The 14,991-nt window shown below is 56.8% G+C and overlaps 1 protein-coding gene across 1 annotated transcript in view; it reads right to left on the reverse strand.

The window, feature by feature from the left end:
* Positions 1-4,149: 4,149 nt before the first annotated feature.
* AJAP1 (adherens junctions associated protein 1) overlaps positions 4,150-14,991 on the reverse strand; it is a gene marked incomplete at its 5' end in the record, with an annotated part of 12,268 nt that continues 1,426 nt past the window's right edge. Inside the window, 2 exons of the mRNA XM_010192276.1 lie at positions 4,150-4,396; positions 6,881-6,968. Of these exons, the coding sequence (XP_010190578.1) occupies positions 4,150-4,396; positions 6,881-6,968 (335 nt within the window). The remainder of the gene's footprint in view (positions 4,397-6,880; positions 6,969-14,991) is intronic.

Raw genomic sequence — 14,991 nt, forward strand, 5'->3', positions numbered from 1 at the left:
GCCCCCTCTCGGTGTGCAAACCGTGGCTGTCCCTGCCGCTGCGTCCCCCTCTGTCACCTGTCTGGGGCACAGATGGCTTTGCTCCTTGCATCCCACACAGGTTAATTCCCCACCGAGTGCATTTCCAGCGCCTGCTTCGCTCTCCACCTAAACCAGCCCCGGGCCACACTGCTGCTCTGCATCTGCGCCCACGCCGGTCCCCTCCGCAGAAGCGGCCAAACCGTGGCTGTCCCTGCCGCTGCGTCCCCCTCTGTCACCTGTCTGGGGCACAGATGGCTTTGCTCCTTGCATCCCACACAGGTTAATTCCCCACCGAGTGCATTTCCAGCGCCTGCTTCGCTCTCCACCTAAACCAGCCCCGGGCCACACTGCTGCTCTGCATCTGCGCCCACGCCGGTCCCCTCCGCAGAAGCGGCCGTCCCGGTGTCACGGCCACCCAGAAGCCAGCGCCCCCAGAGCTGTGACAGCTGCTGGGCGCCGGTGACACCGGCAGGGCCCGCGCCGGCGGCACCGCATCCCTCCCATTGCTCCTGTCGGCTCGGGGCGGGGGCTCCAACATCTGCTCACGGTGGGAGCAGATGAGCTTCAGTGGCGTTCCCAGCACCACCGCAGCGCTGCCCGCCGGCCCCTGCATCTGCTCCCTGCCACTGCTGCACGCAGCCGTACAGGGCCACCGGCACACACCGATTCGTCTGCACAATGTTCGGCACTCGCACAGTGCTGAGGGACTAAGACCACATTAAACTCTGACATTAAACTCCAGCCGAAATGTCCGTGCCCCCTCTCTGCCCCGCATCCCCGGCCCTCACCATGTCCATCTTGTGTCCCCAGCTCCAACTCTATGCTGTGTCCCCAGTGCTGATTTGCTCGTGAGACAGCTCAGAGCCGTGAAGTGCTGTCAATCAAAACCTGTGAAGTGCTCTGAGCCTCTCCAAGGAGAGGTTTCCAGCGTACCCTCAAGAGCGGGGAGAGCCCTTGCCCTCCGCTCACCCTGGCTGTGGGGGTGTGCGCCTCGTCCCCCTCCATCCTCTGCACATGTGGAGAAAGGGGCTGGGAAGAGAAAGCTGTGAGACCCCTCCAGCCAGGATGCTCCGCCTGCTCCAGAGCATCCTTCACTGCATCCTTCCATTGCATTCTTCCACCACATCCTTCCCTGCATCCTTCCATTGCATCCTTCACCACATCCTTCCCCTGCATCCTTTCCCTGCATCCTTCCCTGCATCCCTCCACTGCATCCTTCCCTGCATCCTTCCCCTGCATCCCTCCACTGCATCCTTCCCCTGCATCCTTCCCTGCATCCTTCACCACATCCTTCCCCTGCATCCTTTCCCTGCATCCTTCCCCTGCATCCCTCCACTGCATCCTTTCCCTGCATCCTTCCCTGCATCCTTCCCTGCATCCCTCCACTGCATCCTTTCCCTGCATCCTTCCCTGCATCCCTCCACTGCATCCTTCCCCTGCATCCTTCCCCTGCATCCTTCCCTGCATCCTTCACCACATCCTTCCCCTGCATCCTTTCCCTGCATCCTTCCCCTGCATCCCTCCACTGCATCCTTCCCCTTCTGCCGCGGTGCAGCGGCTCAACCTCAGCCTGTGGTGCTGCTGCTGCCAAAGCCGTTTGGGAACGCGGCCGTCCCATCCAAAACAGAGGCATCTCCTTCCTCCCATCCTTTCCTCCAGACCCGAGATGCACCCGCAGCCCCATTGCGCTGAGCAGCATCTGCCCGGTGACAGGAGACGGCCACCACAATGACAGGGGACAACCTACCAGGGAGCTATCGCGGTGCCACAAGCTGCACCATCTGCTCTCGCAAGGTTTTGCTTTACAGTGACATTCAAAACTTGAAATATTCATTTTGCGGGATGTCCCAGCTGGCGCACACGCGTCCATGCAAAATGCTCCTTGCACGGGGTTGCGATGCATCCCTCAACTGCAGGCTGCTGCAGCAAACACACATGTGCACATGTACACATGCAGGGAGCAGCTTCTGGATTAATGTCACTTTCATGAAGCCAAACATCCGCTGTATAAATAACTGCAACGCTACTACGGAGCCAACGCTCCAGGTACGACTCAGAGAGATTTTTCCAGAGCGCATCGATGCGCATTTTATGGGCTCCATGAAAATGGGTCAATGAAAATTTCAAGGATTTAATAAAGCAGAATGGGTCAGCTTTGGGCTATTTAAAGAAATCTATGGAGACCACCAGGGCATGGTCTTTGGCACAGCTGATCCTGGCCCAACAGCGCCGGTGGGCAACGGCTGGGCCCTCGCTTGCCGATTTCGGCTTTCCGCCCTCCACCGCAACCTCACCTGCGCCCAGACGCTGGCCGGCACCGCCGAGACCATTAACTGCTATTCCCTTCCATCCTAATCTAATTATATTTCTGTGTTCAATAGCCGAGCACAATGTTAAACAGGCTCTGCCGAGTAAGCCGCAGCCAGGGAAGGCTGGGGGTTTCATTTGCACTGAATATGTGATTCATTACAGCAGGGACTTGGGACAGACCAATTAATTCACCTGCTCCAACGGGCACCGCTGCCCGACGGCGAGCTGGCACGCCGTGAACCCCGACTGCTTTTCCTGCCACCTCCGTCGGTGACACAGGGAGGTGGATACAGCTCAAGCCAGCTTAAAAAAAGGAAGAATATCCCCAATGGGTTTGCAGCACACAGCATAGCTGTGGTTGTAGCAGCATCCGTGGCTGCTGGGGACCAGGCACAGGGGTTTGCAGGCTTGGCTTCCACAGAGCACAGAGGGATGGGAGGAGGAGGAGGAGGAGGAAGACCCCATCACCCTTGCAGCAGGAGCATGGAGGTGTTGATCACAGAAAACATCACCAAATGAGCTGTCTGGTATTGATGGAGCGTCCACGTGGGATGCGTGACCCCTGAACGCTGCCCATCACACATGGGAGGTTGATTCCAGCTCAGCACGGAAATCACTGCCTCTTCTCCCGGTCTCAGAGGTGGGCAGGAACTGCTGACATTCGGGGCCACCCCGGGTACCCTTTGCTCCCACGTCCCCATCCATCCCCATCCCTGATGTCCACCTCGGCCCCGTCTATAATTCACCTCCATGGAAAAGGCATTTTGGTCCCCAACCTCCGCTCCATGGCAGGGGACATCCTCCACACCCAAATGTCCCAAATGATGCGCGATGGGGGATGGCAGCGGGCGGGGACGGGACGACGGGCAGGGATGGGGGGCACGGGGTACGTACCAGGAAACAGCCCGACGGCGTCTGCCCTGCCCCCAGGAGTCAAACAGGCTGCGGCCAGTCAGCAGGAGATCTCAAACCACTTCTCAGACACAAAGGCCACGGGAATAAGATGCCGGTCAGAAGAAGAGGGTCTGCAGGGAGCACAGAAAGGGGCTCTTTTATGGCTTTTTTAGCAGGAAAAAAAAATTAAATAAAGCTCTAAAGTAATGCTTTGAATGGGCTTGGTAACCAGAGGAAGAAGAAGAAGTTGGACTGCAAGATCAAAGATTTTTATCCCTTTTAACGCAGCAAATGGCCCTGGGGGTCCCCAACCCCAAATGGCAGCGGGGCATCACCCTCCTGCCCCCCAGCCTGGCCCCCCAGCCCTGGCCGAGGGTCTCAAAGGCTCTGCCAGGAACCACACCATGGCCAACGGGGTCCCAAAAAGCATCACCCGATGCCAGAAAAGCTCCGAACCCCCCAGCCCCACTGCACTGCTCGGCTGGGGCTCACATCCAAACCAACACACGAACACGGTCAGTGAAATGGCTTGAAAAGCTCTGCCTGTTCTCTGCCTTCCAAAATGTGAGAAACCCTGAAAAATGCGGACTTGCCAAACCCTGCGATGGTTAAAGAGACAGAAATTGGGGCTTCTCCGCCAGTGGATACGGCTTCTGGTGGCACCGCCAGCCCCACAGCACCAGTTGCTCATTTTCTCCCCTAAAACGCTCCCGATTTCCCTTCCAGCTTTGCCGGGAATGGGCATTTACCACGTGGTGAAACCGCACCAGCGCCCAGCATGGGCTCCCACCTTGTCAGCCACTGCCAGCATCCCCTCATTAATGCATCGTTATCTCACTCCAGGCTCGTTTGGCTCCTCCATTAATCACCCCGCTCATTCGCAACCCCTGCTTTGGGTTGGGAGACGGATCCAAAAAACCGCGCTCACCTGTTTCCATTGAAGGTGGTTTTGTAGTCCCCGGGCGAGCGCAGGGTCTCCTCCGCGTAGACGGGCACGGGGGTGCGGACGCACTCGTGGGAGCACTGCAGCGTCTCGTTGTAGGCGGTGAAGATGTCGAGGGCGCTGGGCACGCGGGCGGGGGCGAAGTCCGTCAGGTTTTGGCAGCTCTCCTCCTGCTGCTCCAGCTTGCGCTGGTGGCTGTTGCGGCGCGGGCGCCCGCTCTGCGCGCAGCTGGGGCGGGGACACAAGAGGGGACGGGGGCGCGTCACCGAATCGGCAGGGCAGCGCGCATCGTCCGACGGAAATGACACAGCAGTCGGTTTGGGATGGGAATGCAGGCGTCTGCGGCGGACCAGGTACTTTGGGAAGAGCAGGTACTTATTTGGGGAAAATCAGGCATTTGGGAAGATCAGGCATTTGGGAAGATCAGGCACTTGGGAAGATCAGGTACTTGGGAAGATCAGGTACTTGGGAAGATCAGGCATTTGGGAAGATCAGGTATTGGGGGAGATCAGGTATTGGGGAAGATCAGGTATTTGGGAAGATCAGGTACTTTTGGGAAGATCAGGCATTTGGGAAGATCAGGTACTTTTGGGAAGATCAGGCATTTGGGAAGATCAGGTACTTATTTGGGGAAGATGAGGTATTGGGGAAGATCAGACATTGGGGAAAATCAGGCATTTGGGAAGATCAGGCATTTGGGAAGATCAGGTATCGGGGGAGATCAGGTATTGGGGAAGATCAGGTATTTGGGAAGATCAGGTACTTTTGGGAAGATCAGGCATTGGGGAAGATCAGGTACTTATTTGGGGAAGATCAGGTATTTGGGAAGATCAGGTACTTGGGAAGATCAGGTACTTGGGAAGATCAGGTATTGGGGAAGATCAGGCATTTGGGAATCTCAGGTACTTTTGGGAAGATCAGGCATTTGGGAATCTCAGGTACTTTTGGGAAGATCAGGCATTTGGGAAGATCAGGTACTTCTTTGGGGAAGATCAGCCCCAATCAAGCAGCCATTTCGCTGGTCTTTTTTTTCCTTTCCCCTCTTTTTTAAAGATCAAATTTAAATTTCAGATGCGAGCGTTTTAGCACCGGAGGAATCACTTAGCAAGTCATACGCTTATACCTGCAGGGAACGAAAGCCTTTTTTTTTTAGATGTAGGTGAGAACAATGAAGTGAAACCCTTTCCCTTTGGGAGGCTCCAAAAGCTTTTAACTTTTCGGGATAAATAAGCCCCAAAACTGGTACCCCTCAGCCGCAGCCCCGCTCCCTGGTGACCATCGGGACTCCGTGGCCGTGCCACGCTTTTGGATGGGGACACGTGAACCGAGGAGGACGCCAGGCAGTGGGAACCGCTGACCGAGGCGTCCTCTGCCATTTCCCAGCCTCCCTTATTGCAAACAATTTCTGTTCTGCACCGATCACCGCGTCCGTTTTGGTTTTTCCCCCTTTTGGGCTCCAGCACGAGCGGCTCTGCCCAGCCCAGTGATCTGCGTTACCGATGGCCGCTGCTAAGAGAAATCCCCACCGTGCATTAAGAAGCATTTTCTTGCTCTTTCACTGCGATACTGCTATGCCAGGCAAGCTCAGGAACGCAAATCCTGCCTGAGACATAAAACCAAGCAGCACCAAGCACTCCCGATGCTGGAGCAGGCAAAGCCCCTGTCCTGGGGGTGAGGAGCTCATCTGTAAAGCTCTATCTAAATTAAGAAGCCCCCACAGCTCCACAAAGAGGTTTTCCCCTAATCCTGGGAGCGAGACGGCTGCTTCAGCATCCCGGTTCTCCCAGTTTTCCCATTTCCAGGCCTCAACCAGCTCGGGTGGGCAGGAGGAGACCACCGGTGGCACCGGCCTCAACGCGCCAGCCCCGCGCGGCACCGTCCCTGAGCCGCCACCAGCACTGCTGACCTCAAAGTAGGGCAAGTTCCCAGGAAAACAGGTGAAGTCTCCAGCGCCCCAAGCGCAGGGATAACCTATTTTGCCGTCCGCCCGGCCGCGCCGAGGGAAGGAACGGGAGCAAATCCAGGCGGATGGGGCACGCTTCAAACCGGCGGCACCCCAGGGGTGCAGGATGTGCCCTGCGGTCCTGCAGCTGCGGGGAAGGGCAGCAAATGCAGTTTTCCCTTGCGGAGCCAGGCTGGGGATGCAAGGAGCAGCAGCAGAGCTGCGGGGGCAGGCGCGGAGGAGACGGGACCCAGCGCAGGAGGCAGTGGGCCAAATGCACGGCTCTGACCTCGCCAGGTGGCACCACGATGCTGTGACTCGGTCCCGGAGCCACATGTCCCACATGGGACGTGGCCACCTGGTCCTGGCCCCATGCTGGTCCCCAGAGCCACCCAGCATGCGGAGACAGCCACGGACAGGCCCAGGTGCCTTACTATAAAACCCCCTATTTTCTCCTGAAGCCAGCCCAGGGTTTAGCACCCACAATTAGAAAGGCGCCCCCATCCCCATCCTGTCCCCATCCCCGCACCCCACATGTCCCACATGGGACGTGGCCACCTGGTCCTGGCCCCATGCTGGTCCCCAGAGCCACCCAGCATGCGGAGACAGCCACGGACAGGCCCAGGTGCCTTACTATAAAACCCCCTATTTTCTCCTGAAGCCAGCCCAGGGTTTAGCACCCACAATTAGAAAGGCGCCCCCATCCCCATCCTGTCCCCATCCCCGCACCATACCCCCCCGAAACCCAACACACCCCGGGGCGACCTTACCAATTTTTTAAGACAAGCGTCGTTATCAGAGCGGCGATGACCATGATGAGGGACACGGTAATCGTGATGATCTGATGGACCGCCAGACCTGCGGAGAGAAGAGAGGCCAGAGTGGGGACGGGGGCCACGGGAGACCCCGGGCAGCGGCCGAAAAAGCTCCCCCCATGCACAGCCGCCCCCCGCGATGTAGTCGTCTCTCCTCCCTCCCATAACTTAATCTTCAAGCCATGCTCCTCGTCTCCATCCTCTCAAGTCTGCTCCCTGTCAGCCCGAATTAGGCAGGAAGAAGGGAAGAGACGTGGAGCCGCATCCCCTCCGGGATGGAAAGGGAGCCCGGCAGTGGGTGCGGGATTAACCAGCGGCGCTAATTACCGCGCTAACTGCCGCTCACTTAGGAGGTCGGGTGGGCTCGTTTTCGCGTAATTCACCTTACACAGGGTATAATTTGGGCTCGTGTATCACTCCTAATGAGCAGTTTGGAAACAAAAGCGTCTCGATGTACAGTATGTTTGTGATTTTGTGCTGCTTTACAGTCGCAATTTCGTAATGAAATGATTTTCCTGGCTGCAGCCCAAGGATGTGCTATTTTTCACAAGCAGATGTTGCCGCTCCTGATGGATGGTATTCTTAATAAATAAATAAGCGTCAGCACGGCAGGAAAACAAGCAGTTATATATATATGTATGTATGTGCATCTGTGCGATACATGCGCAGCGCTCCCAGCTCGCGCGGGTGCTCGTGGTGAGGAAATCGCTGCTTCTGCCCACACAAACAGCGCAGGGGCTCCTGGCTCCACTGCGGCTCGGACGGAGATGGGGATGTCCTGGGGAGGAGGGGGGTAAATGCTGCCGGGGTCCTGGCACTGAACCAGCCCCTGCAGCTCCTCCAGCGCCAGGGGGCATTGCACAGAGCATCCCCGCAGGACCAGCACCCAGAGCATCGCCACGTTTCCATGGGAATGCTGCCCAGAGCATCCCCACACACCTGTGGGACCCTCACCCAGAGCATCCCCACGGGACCATGACCCAGAGCATCCCCATGTTTCCATGAGAACGCTGCCCAGAGCATCCACACACACCTGTGGGACCTTCACCCAGAGCATCCCCATGTTTCCATGGAAATGCTGCCCAGAGCATCCCCATGCTCTTGCAGGACCAAGATCCAGAACATCCTCACGTTTCCATGGAAACGCTGCCCAGAGCATCCCCACGCTCCTGCAGGACCATGACCCAGAGCATCCCCAAGTTTCCATGGGAACGCTGCCCAGAGCATCCCCAAATGCCCGTGGGATCCTCACCCAGAGCATCCCCACACTCCCACAGGACCATCACCCAGAACATCCCTTCTCTCCCGTGGGACCATCACCCAGGGCATCCCCATGGGAATGCTGCCCAGGGCTCTCCCATGCTCCTGAGCAGTGGATTTGGGGCCTGGCCATGGCTCCCCAGCTTTTGGCACAGCACATCATGCTGGGTAATGAGGCCAGACACGACGTCTCAGGGGTACTTTAAACCACGGATTGTGTTTGCTGCTCCATTGCCTTCTCTCAGAGGACCAAAGTTTGGACTCCCTTGAAATTCGTTATCTTGTCTCCCTCTGCTCATCCCAGCACCCCAGGGGTTTCAGGTCCCTGCCCACGCTGCCAACATCCATCAGGGGAGAAAAGCTGGAGCTCAGCCCGACTTCCAGGGCAAAGCCGCCACCGCCCAGCCCATGCCTCACCAAAAAAACCCAAATCCCTCCAAAACACGATGGAAAACGCACCCTCTGAGCATCCTTTCTCAAGACCCACCACCAGCTCGCCCTCGCTGGCATCACCCTGCAGCCCTGGGTGCAAGACGCAGGCTGTGCCACCCCAGGGAGGAGGGGAGGATCCCTGTGGATCCCCATAAAAACCCAAATCCCAAGCAATGGGACCGGTCAGCAGCGATGCCTTATTACAAAGCACTGCCAGGACACGTCCCGGGTGTAAATCAAGTGCTCAGAAATGTGAGCCCTGACAGTTCAATATAACACCACCAAGGTCACCCTCGGCGAGTCTCAATCCCCAAAACACCACCAGTGCCGAGCACCGGGGTAGCAATGGCTCATGGGGAAGGCTTCGCCTCCAGCCTCAGTGTGGTTTAAAAGGGCTTTTCTAGAGGTAGGACCAAGGAGAGATTATTTCCTGAAGGCCAACACTTCTGAAATGTCAGCTCTTTGAGTCCTGATGTGCTTCCTCACTGGGGAGCCATGGGATGGACAGGGGGACGGCTGGACAGGGAGACGGCTGCTCACCAGCCCCTGTGCCCCAGTGAAGCCCATCACAGCAGCATGGGATGTGCCAGGGTTATTTTTCTCCCTGTCAGGGTTATTTTTCTCCCTGGACTCAAGCCCCTATTTTGCAAATGACCCATTTCTTCCATTTACTCCCAGTTATGCTTCAATCGGTCCCAATGTGCTGTGAGGAGGCTCCTGGGGAAGGGCTGCCACCAGCAGCACAAGGCGGGTGGGGGGGAGCCACTGCAGGACATGGGTGGTGGAGGACGCGGAGGACCCCACTAGCGACTGGGGACCCACAGCCAAACCGTTCGCTCCTGGACTGCTCTGCCCCCGGCTTTCATTTCCCAAGGGAATTCATGGGGAAAACGTCATGGGGCTCCCCAGCCCCACACTCGGGGTCTCTGGAGGGTGGTTGCGATGGGAGCCGGGTCCCAACAGGAGCTGTGTCCCAATGGGAGCCGTGTCCTGATGGGAACCGTGTCCCGACAGCCCCCAGCCTGCGCCCACCCTGGGGCTGGGTGGTCCTGCGGGTGCCGGGTCAGGAGCCACATCCCCCGCAGCAATCCTGGAGCTGCTCCCAGTGGGACACAGTCGAGAAAGATAAAAGGGAAGGCTCTAAAAATACCAAAACCCCAGCCCAGTGCCCGACCGCTTTGAACACAGGCGCGGCGTTGGAAATGAGACCTTCTGCAAAGACGGGAGCCGCGGCGGAGGCGGCGCGGCCGCGGGAGAACCTAACGATGCAATTAATCCTTGCACTTACATAATGGGAAACGCGCGGCAGAACAGATTGCAGGTGGCTGAGCACTGGGAAGGATGGCAGCTCTCGGGAGCAGGACACATGGATTTGAAGAAGGGCCGGATAATTTTAGACTCCATCACATACATAAGTTGCCATATGTACCGCCACAGAGGAAAAGTTCCTGTTCATTGCATATTAATCCTGCACCGGAGCCCGCGGGGACTTCAAGGGGACGGGAAATGTTTGTCCCAGCAGAGATGGGAAGAGGGAAAAGGCTGCAATGGGTAACTGGGAGGGTTAACTGGGAAGCCCATAGCAACACCCGCTGCCATAAAGACTAATAGATCTCTATTCTTCCTTTACAAATACATCAGACCCTTTCCTCCAGGCCTTCAAAGAAATATATAGAGCCATACAGAGCAAAATCGAACACAAATATCCAACCTGCAAGAGGAGTTAATGGATGGGGCACTCGGGAGAGGGGAGCATCCCGTGAGGGACGCGCAGCACCCGGAGGGGGGAGGCGAGATGGAAAAGTGATGGCTGCGAAGGGCACAGCATTATTTTAGACACGGCCCGAGGAGCCCAATCTGTCTGGAGGAGAAAATCAATAGCTCATAAAGCACAGCCACCCTCCTCTGCCTGGCACGACCGCGCAGCGAGAGCCCTAAAACACGGGGGAAAGTCTGGCGCCTCCGTTTTGGTCGCTCCTCTCCATGGCACACGTTTGAAGTGGCAAATCTCCAACCCCGGTAAGTTGTAGAGCCTGGTGTTTGCTTAATTACACGTTAACACTCGTTAAGAAGCGAGTGGGATGCGGGAGGATGCCCAAGGCGATGCCGCCCCGTCCGGCGCCGGCCATGGAAACAGCGGCTCCCGTGCACGGCTTTTCCCAGGCGATCTGACGCAGTGACCGTTTAACCGGAGGGTAATTACAGGACGAGTATTTAATGGGGCTGCAAGCGTGTCCAAGCCCCCGCGCTTCTGCTGGTGCAGCACAATTTAATGTGTCGCCTGCCAGGAGGGAAAGCTCTTCAAAGGCGCTCTTTGAACCCGCGGAAACGCTGAAATAGCCCTGGGTTTTTCCACTCCTGCGCCATCCGAGCGTGCCCTGCTCCCACCGGGGACTCCTCATCCCCTCCGGCAATGGGAGACCCTCAACATCCCCGCATTGACCCCCCAAAACGCAACTCCTCATCCTGGAGATGAAAACCCAACGTCAGAGCAGGCCAACGCCAGGCGTTTTTTTTTTTTAATACCTTATTTTAAAGACCGTATATTTGCCATCGAGATGAAAGCGCTGAGTTTTGGCCTTTCCGGGCACCTTTTGCAACGGCTCCTGGACAGCTCTGCATCACCAGAATTAATTCCAGGAGAAAATCCATTCGAGACTAATGGCTCGCTGCTGCAGAAGTGCGCAATGGCAGCGACCAGGAGATATAAGCTCTTAATTAAAAACAAAGAGAACCTCTATCCCCCAGGGCCTTTATTTCAACAGCTCTGGTTAGGGAGATCATATTTTTCATTTTCCCAATAAAAACAGCTCTTTGAAGACCCTCGTCAAGGCCTCTAAGCAGCATAAAATTAAAAAAAAAAGGGGGAAAACCAGCTCGGTTTCATTTTGCTGAGCGTGATCTTGAGTCAGTGGTAGGAAAACAACAGATTCACCCCCAAACACCAAGCCCGTCCCGCAAAGCAAACTCCCTTGCCCCTGTCTCCTTCTGCCTTCCCACAACGCCCAATTTGAGTCGTAGAATGGTTTTGGTTGGAAAAGACCTTTAGGATCATTGAGGCCAACCATAAAATTTCAAGTCAAAATGTTGAAAGAGGCCAAATCTCCCAAACAAGCCATGGTTATCACAAGGGGAGCCGGAGAGGCCGGTCCTGGATCACATCAGGTTTCCTCGGCTGGGCTGGAGAGGCATCACTGCTTCCCCACCGTCAGACAGTGGATCTGATCCCGAAAGCCTCATTTAGCTGATAAAACCGCTCTCGGACACACAAACTCAATCATTCTGCAGCAATCGCAGTCACCGAGGGCCTCTCCCAGGGGGGGATCAGGCAGACTTCGCCTAACGCGAACCCCACCGCCGTTTAACAGCGTGTAAGAAATGTCGTTTACAGCAAACACCGGGGTTACAGAGAGGCGAGCGGATACGGCAGAGGTTCTTGGAAATGCCCCGGCGCGAAGCCGGTCGATCGCTGCCAATTCGTGGTGCTGGAGCCGCTGCTCTCCATAACCGCATCCCCAAAGCCGGGTTTGTGCAGCAAAGCCCCTCGGGTTTCCAGCCGGTAAATCAGGGTGATCAGCTCCAAACCCTGGTAAATCAGGGAGATCAGCTCTGAACCCCAGTAAACCCCTGATAAATCAGGGTGATCAGCTCCGAACCCCCGGTAAAACAGGGTGACCAGCTCCAAACCCTGGGTAAATCAGGGTGACCACCTCCAAACCCCAGGTAAATCAGGGTGACCAGCTCCAAACCTTGGGTAAATCAGGGTGACCAGCTCCAAACCCCAGGTAAATCAGGGTGATCAGCTCTGAAACACCAGTAAATCAGGGGGACCACCTCCAAACCCCTGAGAAATCAGGGAGATCTGAACCCTGGGTAAACCAGAGTGATCACCTCCAAACCCCAGGTAAACCAGGGTGATGAGCTCCAAACCCTGGCAAATCGGGGTGATCAGCTCCAAACCCCAGTGCGGGGAGCATCAGTCATCTTGAGGTGAAAACGCAGCTCTTCAGCACAAAACCCCAAGGTTCCCGGAAACCTCTCGGTATTTTGGGTTGGACAGCTGGAAAGAGGAGAAAATCCTGCTGCTGCTGCTGCTGCCGCGAAATATTCGTGCCAAGAACGCAGATCCTGGAGGCTTATGCTAAAGACACCGGGACTTATCTTCTCAGGTGTTACAGCAAATACCAGCGAGCAGTAAACACTTCAGAGCGGCGGCGGAGAGCTGCAGGCTCCGCCAGGGCTTGCGGGGGCGAAGGCAGCTGCTAATCCTGGGGGAAAAAGCCCCCTCTCCCCGCCGGCTTTCGGCCACGCTCAGCCCTTGCTCCATCACCCACCACCCCCAGGACAACCACGATGGAGCATGGCCCCCTCGGGACCCCAGGAGCTGCCCCAGGGGACACTGCCAGCCCCCTCACCCCACAGCTCCCCACGCCTTTGCACGCTGGATCAAAGAGGCGGCTCCAGCCCAGCCGCCCAGGGTCTGCTTTTAAACACATTTTATCTTTAATTAATTCCTTTGAAGCCTTTTGCAGCCGCTATCTCTTGCATCCAGCACCCCCTCTCCTGCACCCTCTTTCTGAAGGCAGGGTCATCTCCCGCTGGGAAGTACATGTCCCTTTATCCTGATTTACTCCCGATTTGCTCCCGGCCAGCGGTGGGAAGGGAGCAGAGGGCGGGCTGGGGTGCAGGTACCCCCTCATCTCCCCATGGGAGTGCCCCAGCCCCAGGGTGCCCCTTCCTGCCCCCTTGCCGAGCACGCTGCCAAACCCGCTGCGTACAGGCCACCAAATCGCCACTAAGAGCAGCAGATGGCACGTGAAGTCTTTTGCCTTCTAAAGCACTTAAAGGTTTAATTAAAGACGGCTTTATTCTAATAATAACAAAATGAGAGCCTCAGACAACCCAGCGAGCACAATTCATGCCTTCACCCTGCCAGTCACCGATTCATTTTTCTCTTTTCTTCTGTTTTTTTTGGCTGAGCCCACAGCCAGGAGGATGCTGTACCATGGAGGATGCTGTACCATGGAGGATGCTGTACCATGGAGGATGCTGTACCGTGGAGGATGCTGTACTGAGGAGGATGCTGTGCTGAGGAAGATGCTGTACTGTGGAGGATGCTGTACCGTGGAGGATGCTGTACCATGGAGGATGCTGTACCGTGGAGGATGCTGTACTGAGGAGGATGCTGTGCTGAGGAAGATGCTGTACCATGGAGGATGCTGTGCTGAGGAGGATGCTGTGCTGAGGAAGATGCTGTACTGTGGAGGATGCTGTACCGTGGAGGATGCTGTACCATGGAGGATGCTGTACCGTGGAGGATGCTGTACTGAGGAGGATGCTGTGCTGAGGAAGATGCTGTACTGTGGAGGATGCTGTACCGTGGAGGATGCTGTACCATGGAGGAAGCTATGCTGAGGAGGATGCTGTACCACAGAGGAGGATGCTGTAGTGAGGAGGATGCTGTACCATGGAGGATACTATGCTGAGGAGGATGCTGTACCACAGAGGAGGATGCTGTAGTGAGGAGGATGCTGTACCATGGAGGATACTATGCTGAGGAGGATGCTGTACCACAGAGGATGCTGTGCCACGGAGGAGGATGCTGTGGTGAGGAGGAGCCCAGCCCCGTGGCCACCCCAGCCCTCGCCGCTTGTGGCACGCTGCAATTTTAATTATTTCTCTCTTCCCATGCTCCACCGTTAAAGCGATTATGACAACCCCCAAAAAAGGAGGCGCATTTTTGAAAGCACAGGCGATGCTGGGGTGAATGTATCGAGGCCCTGGCTGTCAGCACTGGCCGAGCGGGCAGAGGTGGCACCCAGACAAAGGCTCTTGGGCCGGGGGTGACCCCACACAACCCCCGGTGCGGTGGCACCCACGGCACCGCCAGCACGCACAGCCTCGCGGTGCGGCACCAGCATCCCTCGGCTGCCTTCTCTGCCACCCACAGGCAGCGTATTTGCTGTTCCCGGGGATGTTTTTAGGCTTGTTTTTGCTGCTCGTGAGTCACGCAGGCAGCGCTCCCGGCTGCTTTTTCCCTCCCGCTTCTTCACCAAGGGACATCTGAGGGGGATCGCTTCAAATGCAAGAGCACCGCTGCCTTCACCAGAGTGCACCCATCCCAGGACCCTCACGGTCCCCAGCATCCCCAGGCAATGCTAAGGGAGCAAGGGTACGGTGTGGGAGGGCCCTGTTGGAAGCAGCACCTTCGTTAGCACGACGGCAGCACCGCAGCCAGGGTCCCCTCACTGGCACTCATCCCCTTGCTGCAAGCGGGACCACCACGACCCCATCATCATCACTACCAGAGAGAGATGAAGGAGCAGAGCATCCCTCCCTCCATCCTTCCCAACTGTCCACCGCCGGCTCCCACG

This window comes from Mesitornis unicolor, unplaced genomic scaffold (assembly GCF_000695765.1).
Source record: "Mesitornis unicolor isolate BGI_N332 unplaced genomic scaffold, ASM69576v1 scaffold6079, whole genome shotgun sequence".
In the NCBI taxonomy this organism is placed as follows: Eukaryota; Metazoa; Chordata; class Aves; order Mesitornithiformes; family Mesitornithidae; genus Mesitornis; species Mesitornis unicolor.